The following is a 19,357-nucleotide window of genomic DNA, read 5'->3' as shown; positions in this document are numbered from 1 at the left end:
TGTAAGATATTAATCCACAGTTATGAGTGTATATAATATAATTATAAACAACAACAAATGATTTGTTTGAAAACAATTCTCTTGTATTCTGATATCAACAATAAGTTAGTACAAATTTGTCCTATGGAGTATTATTCAATTAATGAATATCATTTACGTAAATGTTGAATTCGTCTGAATGTAAAAATTTAATTAAATTATGCAGAATAAAACTGCATACCATATAAAATAACTCTTTTAGAAATAAATGTCTTTTATCTATAATCCTTTATGTTATATTTAAAATCCAGGTATAATCCGTCCCCTTTTAGCCGCTTTTTTTAATTTATGCATCTTTTTCTCTTTCTTTCTCTTCATAATGTTATCCTGTCTTTTTTCTTGTTTTTCTCGAATTCCTTTCTGTACATTGTCTAACCTAGATTCCCATTTTTTAGCACTCTGTCTTTTTTTATTTTCTTTCCTTTTTAATGTTCGCTTAAGTAAATCTATATCATTTTTCACCTATCGAAAAGTATAACGTTTACTCAACATGCTATTTGTAAACCATTATTCTAAATCTACTTTTCCTGAAATTATAAAAAAAATTTTCAAATTTAAATATATCTTTATTACCTTCTCACCACCAGCTTTTGCCAGGGCAGTCTGCCATGCATCCTTTTCTTTAATTTCTTCCACTCTTTCTTTTTCACCTGATTGTTCCATTGCTTTTAACTTTTCTTTTTTTTGTTTCAACTCTAGTAACATCTTTTTTGCATCCTTTTTAGGCAGTTTTTTTCTTGTTCCAATTTCAGAAAAATCAAATTTACTGAATACCATTTTGCCTTCTGAATTAAACACAGGCTTTGGTCTTGGAACCTTTGGTACTTCACTATCTTCTTCTTTTATGTTAGACAAAGTATCCCCATTTTGCTCTATTTTTACTAGTTTCTTTTGCATTATCCGTTCTTTTTTCTTTGACATTTTTTTCATTCTGGTTTTCAAATTTTTTTTTAATTGCTTTTCTTTATATCCCAATCGTTTAACATTCTTTAATCCCTCCAATTTAGCTTGTAACTCCTCAAATGTTTGTGCCCTCTTTTTCTTTCCGCTTAAATTTGGAACAATATTATCTACGATAGAAGATAGAAATTTGAAACTAAATTAAATAATATACAACAATAGCAGAGAATAAATACCTTTTGACATGTTCTTTTTCTTGTGTGTAACTAATTTATTCTTGTCATCTGAAACTGATAACATGACAATTTTTATTATAATTGCAAAAATCATGAGTACTTTAAGGTTACGTTATCTTTTTATATTCTTACCTAATTCAGACATAGGCAATGGCATTTTTGAAAATATATTCGAAATGAACTCATTTTCTTGCAGCAATAATTGCTTCACAGCATTTTGATTAAATGGTTCTGACATTTTTAATTGCATGTTCTTCAGCACACACGCGTGCAGTTACTTCCTACTACTGCTAGTACCAGAGTGTAAACGTCTCACAATCGTAAACTATAGACACGTTTTTAAAAGAACGCTTTAAAAGAACGTAGGTTAGAAATTACAGCTTAACGCGCAAACTCGTGAACATTGGAATTCTTTTTATTTCCACATTTTTTTTAATTCGTGTCATACTGCAAGAAACGCTGGTAGTAACCGCTAATAATAGATAATATTTATATATTTACGTTTTAAAACTTTACTATATTTATTAAATAGAAACCAATAAAAAAGGAAAATAAAGTATCAAAGTAGAAGGTTTTATTCATATTTACTTTATTGTATAATATATGCACAACAGAATTAATATACTTATAATAAAGAGATCTCTTTCATCAATTCACTTGTTGTTAAAACAATCAGCTTCCTTCCATGTAGATGATACATGTCAAATTCTTTCATAGTTGCATATGCTTCACTGTATGTTTCATAATAAACATAGCAGTATGATATACCAGTTTCTGGTATTAGCATCATAGATGATACCGCTATTGGATTAAACTTGTTAAAAAGATGTAATATATAATGTATACTTAAACTTGGATTGACATTAGCTACGATTATTTCTTTTGCTGGAATAATTTTTGAGGATGATGGAATGATTTTACCATTTTGCATATATTTTTGATCAATAGACATCAAAGCTGGAATCTCTGTTTCATCAAATATCTTTTTCGATTCTTTTACATTTCCATTAGTAACTCCTAATGAAATTGAACTATTTGATGCAATTCTTTGTAGGTTTATATATTTTGAAATATGTTTTGAAGATGATATTTGTTTAGGAGGAGAACGATCAACGCTGTCTTTATCATCTACCATATCATTATTAAAGTTGCTATCGCTAGATAATGATTTTGATATATTAGCACCGGATTGGCAGTCCGTTTCTGTGTCTTTAAACTGTTTTATTGGTGAGAAATTACTAATGAGATTACTTTTCTCAGAACAATGTTTAGAAGAATCTTGATTAGATGTTCTTTTTTTTCTACTGTGCGATATTTTGCCTGTAGTATTATTACGGCTCAAACGCTTTCCATTATTATTATTTATTTTATGTATATGTGGCAAAATCTTGATAGATTTGTCATTTTTAAAGCCATCAATGCATTTTATCGCATCTTCAACTGTTCCATATTTTATAAAACATAATTCATTAGCTTTTCCATTATCATCCACAGATAAAACTTTGCCAAAAACAGAAAACTTTTTATTAACCTCTTGCAAATTTAATCCCTTTTTATTAAGAAAATGTATAACATAGCTTCCATCTGATTTTTTGTCGTAATATTTTTCATGATCCATATTTATGTAAAATATCGTTTAAATCAATCAATTAGCGATTTTTAATTAATGAAGTATAATATATTTAAACGTGTAACCTATTTTTTGTCGGGCAACACGCGCTCCTTATCGTTAGAGTTTATAAATGTAAATGAACTGTATTAGTCCTTAATATATATTATCACAGTCAATGAATAAAGCCACTTCAATGCCAATAAATCAATATATCACAATGTAATAAAGCAATCGTATCGTCTATAAGCCTTGAAATTCGAAATATCGAGTAACATAAACTTGGGGAAAAAAAACCTAAATATATGTACCTAAAATGTCCGTTACAAACAGCATATAATATGTTCGAACGTTAAGATAATATAAATAATAAATCATACACATTGATATGTTTAGACGTATTTATCAAATAATATTATGAAACGTTTGTCTTTTACATTTTAATATTCAGGTTAAAATAATTTAACTCAACCGTCGCTAAATAAATATTATAATTGAGCATTCGAGTTTTCCCGCGTTATAAAAATGGCTGATTACGTAGCCATGTTGTACGATGGACTTGCGCATGCCGTCCTCATAATTTACATTTCCCAAGTATACGAAGTAGGTACCTTCGTTTTATTTATACGCCATTCAACAAGGCAAAAGTACCATCAAATATTTGGTTTTGTTCAATCTTTCTGGTCAAACTTTACATAATAATGGCGCAAACGTTTACGATTGAACATTAGTGGTGATCGGAAAAAAAAGAAAAGAAATTGAAGGAATGGGCGGAGTTTGCGCCTCCTGGAATACAAGGTAAAGGAGGTTGTTTTACGAAAGCTTCTATCTCCGATGTAACGAATAGTGTCTGGAAAGATCAGTTTCAAGGTAGCTTTATGCAATTTGGGGAAAATTCGAAGTTGACGGATACAGGTTAAGGGAACGGGATTAGGAAAAGCGGCGAAATCGCATCATAAATAGAGTGGATGCGCACGCGGACAATAACATGGGAGAGCGAGCGAATGAACCGCTTTAAACGAAGAAAGAAGGAAATGAATCAGCCATTCTGATTGGTCGAGGCGGCTATTATGGCCGCCGATTGGCGCATGCACGTACGCACACCAAGGCTCGGTGCACACACCAACGCACGAACACGCGCGTGCTTCAGGAGCGTAGCAGTCGCTCGCGGCCGAGAAGAGTGAAAAGAGCGACAGAAACGGTCGGTCCGCGCGTTGCCTTGTAAGGCGGAGAGTTGGTGTGTGACGTCCGTGCGCGGATGGCTCGAAGAACGCCGATTTTCCTCAGCTTGTACGAGTATCCTTACTGAGCAGAGGAAAGAACGAGTGAAAGGAGAGTGCGGACCGGGCGCGACGCCGACCGTCGACATAACCGCGTATACGTAAAATCCGACAATCCGTCAAGTTTAAAGCTGCCGAAGGCACCATTTTCATCATCTCTGTAGTGTGTATAGCAAACTAGAAACCGATTACTAGACGCAACGTGAGTGTTCTTGAATCAGCAAGGAAATATATATTAGTGAGAAAAGAAACGGAGACAGAGAGAGAGAGAGAGAAAGAGAGAGAGAGAGAGAGGGGGAATAGAAGTAAAAAGGATACCGAAGGGCATCGAAAGAGAAGGATAGATACAGCAAGAAAAGAGAGAAAAAAGAAAAGCGAAAGAGCGAGCAAGCGAACGAATAACCAAGAGAGAAAAAGAGAAAGAGCAAGAGAGCGACCGGGAAAGAGGAGCAAGAACAAGTTAAAACGCCAAACGATACGTAAGAGACAAAGGCCACGGCGGCATAACCTCCAAGCCAACCGTACGGCGCATTACGGGAATCTCTCATTCTCATAGATTTCTTCGTATTCTCAAGAAATTCGGTACATTATTCATGAAAAATTCTATTTTTGCAAGTGCATGCCTGCTCGGGCTTCCATATGAAGTGTCGCACGAGTGTGAGAGAGAGAGATAGAGCACGTGCGTGAAACATATTTTCCTCGAGATACAGGAGTCGTCATAAAGTGAAAGAGCGGGACGGTTGTTTGTACAGTCGTGTTTTTCTGCGACACCTGGTATACGATATACTTACATCCGCGAGTGTTGTGTGAACGAAATTTACTCTTGCTACAGGAAAGAGAAAAAGGAAAAAAGAGGAAAAAAGACGGAAAGAGGCGAATAATATTCTTAGTGCTGCAGTCTACAGTTGATGGATGAAACTGGCAGGATGCTGCAACACGGCGGATCAGGTGTTGGTTTGATGGGAGGAAACCAGGGTCAAGGGGCCCAAAATACGACCGGATACGGTAGTATGGGGCCTGTGGATGGAACTGCGACACAAGGTCCGGATCAAGCCGTCGAGGCTAGAAAACAGGACATCAGTGAAATTCTTCAACAAATTATGAACATCACTGATCAAAGCTTGGACGAGGCGCAAGCGAGGTTGGTCCCATTCGTGATCCGATCAGCCGCCATTTTTTAATACTTCTAAGATGCATCATTACTTTAATAATTCTTTCATCAATTTTTTCGCAGTATTTCATTTACTTATTTGACACGCTTCTTTTAATTTTTTCAATGGCTCTTTTACAACATTACATTGAAATCAGTTACTCTAGAATTTTTTATTAGCTATTAAAGCATGTAGTAAACGTATCAAATAACGATAAATGCAGGTTATGTTCATCGCTTTATAATGTTTTATATTAGGATTTCGGTCGAAGAGAGTAAATATTATTCTTATAATGTCTTTTTATCATTTTATAGCTTGGTAACTGTTAAGTGCAAACTGTTAAGTAACGAATATAGTAGATATACTGGTAATGACAAGCTACAACAGTAAGTTATATATAGGCGTCCGAATACGCGATAAGACGGTTATCTTCGCACTATTGGTACTTGCACGATTATACAAGTTTACCAAAATGTTTATATCTATTATGTTCAACTATGTTACGCATACGTAATGTTATATTAATTTTAGACGCGTATTTCTTTATAATGAATGATATCACGCAATATAAATTTTTTGCCAATTACTCAATATTTAATTTATATCATGCAATTAATAATTTATATTCTTTCTTTCAGAAAACATACATTAAACTGTCACAGAATGAAGCCAGCCTTGTTTTCGGTCCTGTGTGAAATCAAAGAGAAAACAGGTGAGTTTTACTATCTATTATCTTTATTGTTGTTGCTGTTAATTGATCTAGTTTCTTGCAAGGAAGCAAATAACGCTGATAAATATTACTTCACCAATAAACCTTAAACATCACAGTTATTGTTATTCTCGCAGGTAGCTTTAAATAATACAAGAAAATCCGGTTCTATATTAGTAATTACTGATATTAGTAATTAGTCTATCGAAAATCGCAGTAAATAATTTCCGATTATATGTACGCCACTAAGATAAGAGAACACTCCATAAAAGTGCGGAAGATCACCTCGTAACTCGCGCGGTCGCTCCGGTGGTTCACATTCGAGTTCTAAACAATCCGAGAAATTCCTAGAAAGAGATCCCTATCTAGGCGAGAGGAGAGAGACTGTTGATATGTTTTCGGCGTGCAGTGCAGTGTCGTCTACCCTGCAGGGTCGACCCCTGCGCCCATTCGAAACTCGTAAACATAATTTTTATGCGATGTTTGGATTACTTTTACGCGCGGATCAAGAGACCACGAAACGTGCAATTATTTTTGGGGTGCGAGGGGTGGCTGGCTTGGCTCGAACTGCTTCGGGGGATGGGGAGGAACCGAGGGGGAGGGATGGATTGGAGAAGGTGGTGTGTGGGTCGGCTACCCCAAAAGTAGTTTCTGCCTGGTCGTTTGATGGGGGTGGTGGGGCCACCACGCCCCTCATGCTAAGCCACCCTCTTTCACGTCGTTCCGCTGTAAGTATATGTGTATATCTCTACACACTCTCTTTTTCTATTTTTCTCTCTCGTTTCTCCCTTTTTCGAGCGGCTCGCTAGTTTTCTCCTTTCTCGCGGCGAGGGTGATATTGTGCTGGTGGAGGGTTGGACATCGACGACATTCCACGTACGGCGCCCGTTATATACGTTTCTTTGATAAGATTGGGAAAAGGCACGCTGCTCTTCGTTGCGAAACGATGCCCGTTTTATAGGTTAAAAAGCACGTGGTCGTTGATCATATTTCTGCAGGGTTGGTTATCTCTCGATTTATTCCTAACATTTGAAGAAGTAGAAATCGTTCGATCGTGGTTTCGTTCGTCGAGAAAGAAACGGACGCCACGTATGTTTCTATCGTATTGTAGGTGCATGATTAAAAATTCAAGGTTGTTGTAATTATTGATTACGTATCGGCCGTTTGCATTTTTTACGAATGTTTTCTTTGAACATAGGAATCAAACGTTACGTTCTACGCGATTATCCCGTAACAGCAGTACAGTTGTCTAGAAAAACGTTCGGCAATACTTTCGGCCAGGCTTCAATGGCCATTCTTAATTACATTCATGAAAGAACTCTTTCGATGGCTGATATAAAACGTGAAACAGAGTCGAGAGCGTAAAGAGGATTTATGTAAACAAAAAAGGCGTCAAAGTATGATGAGCACACTCAAGAGGATGAGTCGTTTTAATGGTTCTATATTCTTTATGAGTCGTGCTAAGTATACACGCGTGTTCTCGCGCAGACACATGGTTGCGCATGTACGCGTAGGTCAGACGAAGGTACAGAGAAAAATGTACGGGGTAGCGGAGAGCGAGCGACAGGGGATGAAGAGAGAAAAAGAGGCAAGGCTTGTAGTAGAGTTTATGGGCAATGGCTGACGAGGCAGTGAAAAAGTACTAAAACCAAGAGGAGCAGATAAACGCTATGTTAAGCAGACCGTTTTACCAGCCATTTAATATAATCGGCTCTCTCGCGGAGCTCGGATAACTTCGGATCAGGACCGTACCAACTCAGATTTCTCCCCATTCGATATTTTTTCTCTCTCTCTTTTATCCACAACTGATAAACGTCGTACCAGCTTGTACCGACATTACCAATGTTACATTCGATTGTTATTGTAGTCGCCGACCGATTCGATCTTTTCCCTATCTTTCAGCTACTACAAACGCTTGGCTCATCGAAACAAAAAATGAATCGTTTCTCTCTCTCTCTCTCTCTCTCTCTCTCTGACCGGTTGAGGATGAACTATATTGTTTTTAATGGTTTTTGTTCATTTGAATATCTGGTATCGTGACTCATAGTTTCGTTGCGTTAGTCTCGTAGTAACGATTTGTCACGGTCATCCGAAATAGCTATTCTTCGAAACGTGGAGATCTTTGAAAACCTGTTTTGGACGACTCCGTTTAGGCCGATTTCCCATGGGGCGTACGAAGATCCCGAAGGGTAGCAGAAAGAAAAAGAGAAAGAGAAAGATACAGAGTGGAGGGGGAAACAGGGGAGGGAGCTGAAAATCCGCGGGATTTCTCGAACCTGTCTTTCTACCAACCTCTAATCCGTTTTTTCTTCTTCTTCGACGTTCAGAGACCTTTCCTCCGGATAGTTCCTCACAGCGGTGGTATAATCGTCGACGCCACATACCGTTGCCACCTAAAAATATTCTCGCCGCTATCGACGTGAATCCAACGCGAGAGATACAGTAATTTTCGGAGGGCGATATCCTTTTAAAAAATGCTTCCACTCTTTTGTCAAATTTGTAATACGATTGGTGCGAGGGTATCGCGTAAAATGAAATGTGAACGATGAATCGGGACGACAAATCATTCTACCTACGTCCTATTATATCGGGCTAAATTTCAAAATAGCAAATAGTTAATTCCTACGAACGGTCGCGTGTGGCCGTGTAATTAATCAAAGACCGGTCGCTATCGATTGCTAGCTTGGTTGTCCGATTGGCGGTCAACTTTATTTATTGTTTGTCAGCGCGCGTAACGTACGCGAGTTTGGAAATACAACTTGACTGCAATCGGTTATGCAGCTCTGCCTCTCTCTACCACCCCTGTCTCGCTGTCAACTCTTTCCCTATCTCTTTCGATTTATCGTCATTTAATTAAACCGACACGGAGACTGCGTCGCATCGAAGCGCGGCACCGCGTTACTCTCGATTCTCCGTATTTCTGAAACGACGCTGTCGCCGTCGCGTTCTCTCGTAACAATTAAAAATCCATATTCAATTTGGACGCTTTCCAGTAGTAATTCGGTTTTATTTCGTACAGCCATGCTTTAAGTGTTTTCGCAAGAGCACCTTTGCGCCAGAGTGCCACTGTTCCCGCGAAATGCTTACTATACGTCTCCGCGATTGACGAAACTGCGTAGATTTTTCGACGAATCTTCTGTCTACGAATAAAGATATTCCTTTATGTACATATGAACGGTTTAATGGTAAAAGATAGCCGTTCAATTATTAACTTCTTAACGCGATACGAGCGAAGCTTACACAGTGGCAATATACGCATTCAATTCTATCGATAGGTTCGAAAAGTAATTTAACGGGCCACTCTACAATTTTCCTAATGAACATCGTGTTCTGATAAGAGTAAACTGTATGTTGTACGTTAATTAGACAGCGCGCACTTTAATTAAGGCTTGCGCAACGTTCCGCGTATTTGTTTGTCTCACGCGATTCTACACGCTATGCTATGGTGATTTAAGCGTAGTTCTCTTTTTCTTTTGCGCATGAAAATTTGTTGTATTTGCACCTTTCCCTTTATTACGATCGTGTATCTGGTAAAAATTCTCGCAATCTTCCGGCTATCGTATTTGCCGAAAGATTTATTCCAAGTTTGCCAAGATAAGATGAAATCTCTTCTATCCCGATACGATTGCGATCTATTATTACGATTATCAACGTTCGTATTAACGATTCGTAATGTTCTTCGTCACAGGGACAGCCGCTAAATGAAGCATCGCATTTGAAGAATTAATAACGTACGTAATTTACTCGTTTGACGTAATATGCGTCGTACATTATGATTTAACGCGTTATTCCCTGTAATCTGATTTACGGAGGTTATATCGCGGATCGGGATTAAAATATTCCCGCGTTTGCGCGATTTCTGTTATCCGATCGCAATCCGTTTTGTAATTCGAACGGAGAAATTTTCCGGCGAGCGAAACAGACAGACTCTCTAATTAGTTTGATCGTCCGCTTCGTTCAGATTTTTCTGTCTGCCCGAAAACGTATGCAGGTATCGATTATCACGCCGAAGAACTAAATAAATCGGCGGAATCGGTTGTGTTTCGATCGACGAGATTTGATCGTTGGTGCCATAGTTGGCGAAATATAGAAAGATAGCGTCGGTTTTCCAAGAGATGACGCTTCTCGTCCCGACCCCGGTTGGAATGTCGTTCCCCTAGCTTCGATTTCCTTTTCTTCTTCTTCCTCCTCCTCTTCTCTTTCGTTTGTCCTTTTCTTCTCCCTCTTCTTCATCCGCGGTCCCCGCATGCAGATGGGCTCCAGCAACCAAGGTGAACCGGCCATTCTGCTCTCTCACTCTCGCACTCCCTTTCTCTCTTTCTCTCTTTCTCTCTTTCTCTCTTTCTCTCTTTCTCTCGGGCACAAACTTCTTCGACTCGACTAACGAGATTTGTCCGATTCCAGCCTGTCGTATTGTGCACTGATTTATTACGAAAAGTTTTTAAGGTTGTACCAAGCTTCGGTATATTTACTCATGAACGTCGAGGCGAGAGCTTTTATTACTTATTATCAAGAAGGTTTGCGACGGTTCCTGTTGCTACGGGGAAAGCTTTCGTATTTGTTCGATGCTTCTCTTTGTTCGAAGAATCGGAGAAATTTATCGCGTTGAAATTTCAGGTCAGGTATAGGCGAAAGTGAAGCTATTGTGATTTTAAGGTTAAACTTACAATAGGCGACCGTTTCGTAATCGTAGGCTCGTTAAGCGATAATCAGTTTGTTCGAAGAAGAAGTACGTTAAACGAAAGAAAGGAAAGTATTCGGGCACAGGTCGTAAATGCAGGAAATTGCACGAAACATTTACTCGCACTGCACTACGTCGCATATTTATAGGCGAAGATAAAAGCTTATTGCATTATCAAGCAATAATGTTACCGTAATGCTTGGTCGTAGATAAGATACACGCGTATTTGTTAACGAGGCTTGACGCAGGCGTTTTTGTTCGGAAAACAAGTGGAAGAGGGAAAATCCAAAAATACCCGAGGCACCGAGATAACCTTGCATCGTTGGTATTTTTGGAGCAACCATATGTTCGGTTACGAGCAAAACGTCACGGATTCGAGTACGTGAGCTTGGATTTCGTTGGGAAACGCGATGGAAAAAGTAGGAGGAAGACACGTAGCGAGTCGCGTACACGCAAGTAACGATACCGAGAGAACAAAAGAAAATCCAAGAGAGCGAATAGGCATTGTGCTGTCAAGTCGTACACGACAGTTACACTGGCTGTCCCGTTAACGGAATTGCACTTAAGTCGCTTTAATTGCGCGGAGTTGCTGACCGGAAGTCGTCGTTATGGTCATCGCCCTCGCAAAAGTATCTCCCTTCACCCTTTTGCAATCCGATCGATAGCGATCCCGATCTTGCAATACGTCGCTGAATGTACAATTAACGCATTGTGCCAGCGCGTAAAAGTATTCGCGCGGCAATATACGCGCACGTAATACGCGGTATAATTACTCGGTACGACTCGGTTTTATCGCCGTCCAAGCGAAACGTTAGCAAGCGGTAACTCCGCTATCGACGTATCGTTATTCGCAAGTTTTCCTTGTTAATCGTGAGCTTCGTCCGATGATTTTCAGCACGACGATCGTAGAGTTCCAGAGAGTTCTGGCGTTCGAGCCGGAAAACGAAAAACGCGAAAGGGTTTGGAAAAATAAACAAGCGATCCACTTGGGTCGTCGTACCGCGCGATAAATATCTACCGGCAAGAGGCCCCTTTGCGGAATTCATCGTGCGTGTTCCGAGCGTGCTTGTATATGAATCGGCGGGCACGCGTGTGTTGCGCAGGGGGTCGATTTAACAAACCATACGTTACGCCACGATAAAATCTCGCAAACCTATAAACTTCGGGCTCGAGCTAGGTGCGGGTACGTTATATCATAAAAATCCAGTAAAATAAGCTCGTAAACCGAAAGACAGAGAGAAAGACGGGGAAAGAAAGAAGGAGAACGCACCGGGAGTACCGCCATGTCCGCCACGCAATATACTCCTTTCTGCTCGCGTGTACGTGCCCTCACGTGTTTAACACGCGCCTGCGTGTGAACGTCACCCTGGCCCACACGCGTTTCCACTAGGTACGCAATCCTGGCTATTGTCGGTGATTATTAATCCAAAGGGTATAGTACGCCCCTTTACGACTCACCTTTTTCGATAAGACAATCTGACAACGATAGCGACCGTACCTTCGATTTCTCTGCATCGTGGATATACTTAAACGTGTACGTACGTTGTAACGCTTGCAACCATGTTAAAAGACAATCGGAGGTAAGTGACATTCGTTCTTATAAAAAATACGACCTTTCGCGTTGGCGTCCAGCTTTTTACGCCACTTATCCTGTATCCTGGCGTACCCTGGCGTATCCTGGTGTATCCTGATTATCTGGCTGGCATATATCCGACATCTTATGTCCTCTACGGTAACTCTGGCGCGATCTATATAGACAAGAGACGAACGATCTTTCGAGAGGCTAATTGGAAGACTCTCAAGGGCTAATGTTGGCTCCAGTGTACGTACACCGGAGGTCGGTATTCTCTTAATCGTATGGTAATTCTATGGAGATTGCATGGGGCGAAGAGAAGCTCGTACCGTGGATCGTTAGGCCCTTTTCGTTCCCGATGGAATATAACCTTGCCCTTTTTTCTTCGATTCGTCGCCTTCTCGTTCTTCGAATTCTAATCAGTTTCTCCTTACCGGTCGCCGCTTTCTTCGCTCCAGTCTTTTCTCGTTTAACCATATTTTCTCATTAGCGATTCGTTCTCGTTCTAATTAATCTCCAGTGATTCGGCTAACGAGTATTATAAAGTAGCCGACGATTTCTTCGTAGTTGCGGCAGAATCGTGCACTTGCATCGCCTCGACGCCTAGTTCGAGGGGTTGGACGCGCAAGGTGACGGGCGAATGCCCTTTCCACCCTCGGGAATAACAATAACCGCGTGTTTCTCGTCACGAAATAAGTATCATTGTGCCTTGTTTCGGCGGAGAAAATCCAAGACACGCGATGCCGAGCTTCTACTCTAGTCTGTAGCACGACAAGTAGAGGCTGCGCGCTCGTACACGTACTTTATTACGTGCCGTACATACAGCCGCCACTGTTATCGTTAATTTAATTCCATTTCAATTCCGTCGCAGCGCAAGATGACAAGAGAGTGACAGCTCGTCCTTGAGCGAAACGTCGTACGTCTTTCATTGGAAAAGCGTATCAGGATAATTTTATCGCGGGATGAATTGCTGGCGTGTATAGGAGAGAAGCATCGGCGCGACTAGAATACTACGTTCTATCGCGTGCACGTTACTTTGTCGTTAATCGATCGATCGGCCAACGTTCGAGCGGTGTTATTGCGAGGCTTCGCGCGCGATCGAACGAGAACACGACGTTCAGCCAATCGTTCGAACTTATCGTCTCGATACCGAGACACACACCGTCGCTCTATCGAGAATGTTTGGCGCTGCGGTTCGCCGATTCTCGAATATTCGCGGTTGTTTCGCGACGTAAGCCGAGCGTACGTTATCTCGTTAACGTTACGGATATCTGATAGGTTTCGGTAATACGCGGTTCGCGGATGCGATTAGAATTTCGATGCTTTGAATTCCACTAATGCCCGAGATGGGAATACAAGCGGATACGAGCTGGCGAGTTCGCTCGTGAGCCGCAGGCTCGCGGAATAGTTGCGAAAGGAGGCGGGCTGGCGCTATGTTGCGGCGAATATCGAGCAGCACGTAAAGAGCATAGATCAGGACGAAAAGCACCAACAGGCGCGCGTGTATTCGCGCGAATAAAAGAGAAAAAGAGAGAGGAGCGTAGAAGAGAGGACAGAGGGAAACACGAAAGAGCTTCCATCTCTGGCCGGAGATTTCATTAAAATTCATGAACCGTGCGCGACTTGCGCCTCTTCGTGGTTGTCTTTGAGTTTTGCGCGTTACGAAGAAGCGGTCGGGACATCCAGTGCCGAGCTGCCATGCCGAAAGAGAATCGGGCGAAAGCGGAACGGCAAGAAGCTTAGACAGAGGAAGGAGGAGTAACCGTGGAACGAGGAAGAGCAACGTTAGCTATGAATAATACAGGGAACTTCTAATTGCGCGAGACAAAACTCGGTAGTTGGAAAGTTTCGTAGCCAGTGCCGGCAACGACCAGAAACTTTCTCAACTCTCGCTAAACTTATCGCTTGTTTCTACCGACCCTCCATATACGCGGCACTGTCTCGTCGGAAGTCAGCCGCACCGAATCTCTCCCCTTCGACTTTTCTCGCCTTGAGTAGACCGTCGCAACGAAATTTCGTGCCGTCGAGTCGCGTCGAGTCGCGTCGAGTCGCGTCGAGTCGCGTCGACGTGACTCAATTGCTCGCGAGTTTGATCTCCTTCGAGAAATCGCCCGAGACCGGACGAATTTAGGCTAAAGGTACGCCCGGAATTTGCATATCGTTGCCGACTCGAAGAATATACCATATACGACGAAGCATATTGTGTACCGTGTTTGGTAATCTACGCACGATCTTTGATTAACAGGCGATTGTGACTTGATCGTCGAGCGACGATTCGTCCGAGTGATCGTTCGTCCAGTCGTTTCTTTCGATCGAATAGGAGAGAGAAAGTTGTAAGGGAAGAGATAAACGGATAGTCGTTTCGGTTTCTATTCCTCCCTTTCTCCAGTTCTAGCTTTCACATAGAGGTACTAGCAATGAGAAGAGGGATATCGTTCCTGCGGGGAGGGTGTGTTCAGCCCCCGTACTCAGGGGTGGCTGTAACGTCGCTCGTAAAAACACCGTAAACTCGACAGCAACAGGTCCCGTGTGTCTGGTACAGAAACGGCAGCCGCGAATATGACGTTTCCAGCGTACGGGGCTCCCCGTTCTCGTATCACGGCCCTGCTTTAATTCCTCGCTTCTATCGCAACTGATTTTCTATTTGTATTGCAACGCGCGAAAACCACGATGGCATAACGCGATCGTAGGAGACACTGATTTTATCCGCCAGGATAGACGTTCCATAAAAATTGCGCCAAGAGAAAGTGAAAATATTTGATATCGTTTAATGCGCCGAGCGCGGTACGAATCTTCGATAAACGACGCTGCATTATCTTTTTTTACTCAAACGGCGAAGGACGTTAGTATCGTGAACGTAGAAAATTTCATGAAATTTTAGTCAAAGGCGATGTATTTCGTTTTATTATTTGTGTCAAAACTGTGTTTCGTAGGCAATTCAAAGATACGACGAATACGTTGTTTCGTTGATCCGACGGCAAAGCCAGTCGTTACAGGAGTCAACGGGAAGTCTCTCCCACAGCGAGAATTTTCGCCACGAACGATTTCGAATTCTCGACGCGTAAAGAGTCTGCGGCATCCTGGCTGCATGCATTATGCATGTACAGGGATGCCACGAGAAAAATGTCTCTGCAACCGCAAAAGAGGGTTGCGTTTACGTGCGCGACGCTTCTACCTGCGTGCGTGTAGACACGTATCCTCGTCTACGTCTTTTCGCTTAGCACACAAATTTTTAATATCGTAGCTCTACGCGCCTCTCGCAACGAACGCGAATTTTTCCTCTTTGCCGTAATCACGCCCCTTTCGGCCGCAATTGCAAAAGGTTTGTCCAACGAGGTAATCGCTCGGAAGTAATCGGATAAGAATTAAATTGATCGTTGCTACCGGCCAACGATGGTAAGGTTATCGTTTCCATCGCGGTTAATCGGTATGGGCAAGGTAAATTGAAAAATTGTTCGGCTGTGAGATTCCATGGATTAACGTATTTCGTAGCGATGGTTTCGACCTCGATACCTTCGCAATGGTTTTTCGACGATTTGATATCGAGCGCCTTGCCCTCCCCTTCGATGAACGGCTGGCGGGGATGAAGCTGAGCCGACAGTGGCGTCGGTCCACCCTTCCTCAGGGACGGATTACCCTCTCTAGTCTCTCTAGAAGCCATGCCTGATCTCTATGGCTCCATTAGAGCTTCCACGAAGGACCGTATTATCCGATTTTTTCCTTCCTACTCGTACAACAATCGGAAAGAATTCGCAAAGAGAGGCGTGTACCGCCTTCGGGCGCCTTGTTTCATAAAACGTTAACAATGTACGTTTACGATAACATTTTTCAAACGGTCTTCCGCCATGTGCTTTGGTAACTGGGCGAAAGTTACGAGACGGGCTCTCGTAGCCAACAATCTTTTGGTCGCTTTTTAATTCTTGCCGGATAAAACGAGTTTCGAGAGGAAAGTTTCGCGATAGTTTATAGATGGCGAGGATAACGAGATTGTCCCTTGGGGCAAAGTTTTTATCATCGATACGTTTAGCGTGGGTTTTCGGTGTTTGACGCGTAAGAGGCGGCGAGGGTTCGTCTCGTTAGTTGGAAACTGAATCGGTGCGAGAGTCGAAAAGGTGAGGGTAGTTTTTCCAATGGTGATGCACAGACGCGAGGCGTGCGTTTATGACGCCCACGGGAGCCACCGGCATGAAAATGAAACGCCAAAGTCTCCGTATCCTGTCCATCCGCGAAAACAGATACCGCTCGTCTACGTGGAAACTTTCAAAACCTACCGAAGAGTACAGGTTTTACGATTTTACCAGTTATAAAACTTATCGTAAAAATCGTGCACACCGTTCTGCCTGTGTAATCCGATTTCTTTATTTGCTCGAGTTAACGAGAGAACGCGTATGGGAATGAACGAAATGCGTTAGTATCTAAACTGGTTCATTGAATTCAACTTTGAATTTTTCAACGATTTGGATAACTTTCGCGGAACGTTAAATTCCAGTCCTCTCTGCAGAGTGTTCGATCCGTTTGATAGAATCGATGCTCCGATTACGAATAAAGTTTACAGACGCTACAACGTTAACGTTTTATTGCTAATAACATCTCCGTTACAAAATCGAACCTCACTCTGTATGTCGCGTATCGTAATGCTATAGAGACTAATTCTTTCGGTAATTAAAAATCTTTAAATACGATATCGAAACGCGTTACACCGTTGCTAAGGCGACTTTGCGAGCCGACGTATTTGCAAAACTCTGCCCGATCGTGCGAACGCGCCTCGCAGATTTTCCAGGCCAAGTATCACCGCGTTATTCGTAGGATGCACACACCATAGATCATGGTGTTTTCAACGCTCGCAACCTCCATACGCACACGTACGACCGTGTACATGGGAACGCCGCGACTGAGTTATTTTCTGACCATTGCCTCTTGTCCTCCCCACACGAAGCACGCTCGTGTACAGTTTGGTGCACCGCGGTTACGCGCCTCGATCCACGTATATCCGTGTATATACAGCAACGTATACGCTGATTCTGGAGTTGACAAACGTCAAAGATACGTTTAGAGAGGTATCGTCGATTCCCGAAGGCGCGATCGATTCTACTGGGAACGAAGTTAATGGGAGGCCTCGCTGTCTCGCAGAGTAACGTTTTGCCAGAGTTGCGATTCTCGAGCTGATCTTTTGTAATTAAAATACCAAAGGGTTATTTCGTCTTCGATATGGAGAATAAAGATAGGGACTAAACATACGTTAATAACAAGGACAGATATCGTATCGGCGATTAAACGGAATCTCGAAGATATGATCGTCGACTTTGTTCAAATAAAAACACGATACAGAGCGTAAATATATTTCGTTGATAAGCTATTTCACATTCGCAACGCGTACAATTCAAACATCTTTTGCTCGCTGTACGTGAAAACGTCTGGGAATCGAGATCCGATAAAATCTAATTTTTGAATCACCCTGTGACTATGGTGGCTACATAAACAATAGCATGACAGTGTGGTGCACGAGCATGCATTTGAACGACGTTGCGACACACGCACGAATCCTCGTCTAGGAACACGAACGCAGACGCTCGCCTATACCGGGTGGCTCGAAAGCGGTGGTGGTCGACGCGAGAGCCACTCGATCAATACGCCACGTTGCCTCTTGCGCCTCCACCCCCAGGAACGTCGGTCTACCCCTGTCGCCTCTCGCCCTCCTCTCGCGTACCAGCCAGCTAGCCCTCTCTCTCTCCTTCTGCTCGATGTGCTGTTCGCCCCCACCCTTTGAAAAAGGAACGACGGAGGAAACATTCTCTCCCTCTCTTTCTCCGGTCTCCGAACGAGAACTCGAAAGGAAATACTCCGCGGCTCAGCAGGATTTTTCCAGCCAGGAAATAACAAATATACGCTTCTAGGAGAAACGAGCAGATTTTAATGCGAAATTCGTGAGACGTCGCGAACGATTCGGTATCGAGGCAGAAACGAGTTGTGACTGGATACGCGTATCTACTACGATCGACGGACGTCTACTCGATCTAATTAACCCCGATAGTTTTTCTTCTTCTTGGGAAAGATCGGCGCGAAAATATAAATTTTTTCTTTGTCTCAGTCCTTTCGAAGGAAGCGTCATCGGAGGAGAACGGCCTTCGTTTCGTTTCGCGGCGATTCGAAATTTATCGAAGAGCACTTACTCGATCGGTATCGGAAGTTATTCCCTCGTTTCCTATTTCTGATCGTTGGAAGCAGATTACGCTTTGGTGACCCTTCGGTAGAAGTCGGTAGTCCCCTGTCCCCTGCTCGGTTTTCCAGTTAGGTTACCGAGACCAAATGATTTACACAGCTTGGAACGGTGTCCGCGAAAACTGGTTTACCGGTTTCTCGCGAATGCTTGCCTCGCCGTTGAAATAAACCAGGTTATAAAGTCATTAGGCGCTATAGATCACGCGGTTCGTAGACTTTAGGTTCGCCGGTGTATACGGCCGCTTCTTGTCAACTTCGCTTCATCGATTACGACTTGCGCTGAATTTTACAACGGCTTTAAATATATAAATTGACTGCTATTTTTGTACGTTCCACTTACGAAGCGTGTACCATTCTCTTGGTAATAACAGCGTTCCACTCTTTCATTCTATCGCAACTATTTCCGTCGTCGGGGCTATAATTTCATCGGGTTAAAAACTCGGTTCCTTGTTACTGGATATTTGTCCGATCGTATCGATACGGATAAGGAAGTAAACGTTCGACGTAGCTTCCGTTGTGAATTACGCGTTTCAGTCACCTGGCGAAGAAAGAGCGCAATAACGGCCGGGAAAACGATAACTTGTACCTTTTCTTTTTATAAACGATACGTCCAGTGTATCGCATTGAAAAAAAAGAAGGAAGAAGAAAAAAAAGGCTGGATATTATGGTCGAGAGAAACGAAACAAGAGCAAAGAGTAATGGGTTTCACTAGACAGAATACGGTCCTGACCATGCGTGCACGGAGCGCTGTTTCCACCCTTACGGACGAGAGCGTGTACGACGGACGGTGGGATGGGGTGTACACATTCGGTACACCTGTGCTGTATATTGCGGAAAAGCCGGACTTGCCAGGCAATAAGAATTTCTTTCTCGATCCGCTAGCGCGTTCCTTCTTTCCCCGCCTTTTTCTCCCGCATCCCGTTCTCCTTTAATCTTGTAACATTTTCTTAATACTCCTTC

At 42.3% G+C, this 19,357-nt stretch overlaps 3 protein-coding genes across 9 annotated transcripts in view; 1 reads left to right on the top strand and 2 right to left on the bottom strand.

Moving 5' to 3' along the window:
- Positions 1-61: 61 nt before the first annotated feature.
- LOC126865251 (surfeit locus protein 6 homolog) lies at positions 62-1,563 on the bottom strand. 2 transcript variants are annotated; one of them, XM_050617582.1, is made up of 4 exons: positions 1,308-1,563; positions 1,176-1,229; positions 613-1,109; positions 62-501 (listed from the first exon to the last, which is right to left on the bottom strand). In XM_050617582.1, exons 1-4 carry the CDS (start codon positions 1,423-1,425, stop codon positions 280-282), a joined length of 891 nt encoding a protein of 296 aa, XP_050473539.1. In that variant the 5' UTR covers positions 1,426-1,563; the 3' UTR covers positions 62-279. The 2 variants fall into 2 exon arrangements, with proteins under 2 accessions (XP_050473539.1, XP_050473540.1); XM_050617583.1 differs by having other exon boundaries at positions 613-1,088.
- A 91-nt stretch (positions 1,564-1,654) lies between these two features.
- Positions 1,655-3,116, bottom strand: LOC126865250 (uncharacterized). The gene has a single exon (XM_050617581.1). It carries the CDS (start codon positions 2,791-2,793, stop codon positions 1,801-1,803), a length of 993 nt encoding a protein of 330 aa, XP_050473538.1. The 5' UTR covers positions 2,794-3,116; the 3' UTR covers positions 1,655-1,800.
- A 243-nt stretch (positions 3,117-3,359) lies between these two features.
- The window catches only part of LOC126865248 (homeobox protein extradenticle), a 41,342-nt gene continuing 25,344 nt past the window's right edge, over positions 3,360-19,357 (top strand). For all 6 annotated transcript variants that reach the window (XM_050617572.1, XM_050617575.1, XM_050617571.1 and 3 more), the window contains exons 1-2: positions 3,360-5,205; positions 5,854-5,927. In XM_050617572.1, coding sequence (XP_050473529.1) covers positions 4,973-5,205; positions 5,854-5,927 — 307 coding nt within the window. In that variant the 5' untranslated portion in view covers positions 3,360-4,972. The remainder of the gene's footprint in view (positions 5,206-5,853; positions 5,928-19,357) is intronic.

The sequence above is a fragment of the Bombus huntii genome, chromosome 4 (genome assembly GCF_024542735.1).
Source record: "Bombus huntii isolate Logan2020A chromosome 4, iyBomHunt1.1, whole genome shotgun sequence".
NCBI classification, from domain to species: domain Eukaryota; kingdom Metazoa; phylum Arthropoda; class Insecta; order Hymenoptera; family Apidae; genus Bombus; species Bombus huntii.
This window is presented reverse-complemented; position numbering and strand designations above follow the sequence as displayed.

Bases quoted from the DNA above. Each gene is read 5' to 3' on its own strand.
- LOC126865251 (XM_050617582.1), bottom strand. From the start codon at position 1,425: ATGCAATTAAAAATGTCAGAACCATTTAATCAAAATGCTGTGAAGCAA. The intron at 1,230-1,307 runs GTAAGAATATAA...TCATGTTATCAG, and splicing joins ATTGCCTATGTCTGAATTAG to TTTCAGATGACAAGAATAAA. The intron at 1,110-1,175 runs GTATTTATTCTC...CTTCTATCGTAG, and splicing joins GAAAAAGAACATGTCAAAAG to ATAATATTGTTCCAAATTTA.
- LOC126865250 (XM_050617581.1), bottom strand. From the start codon at position 2,793: ATGGATCATGAAAAATATTACGACAAAAAATCAGATGGAAGCTATGTT.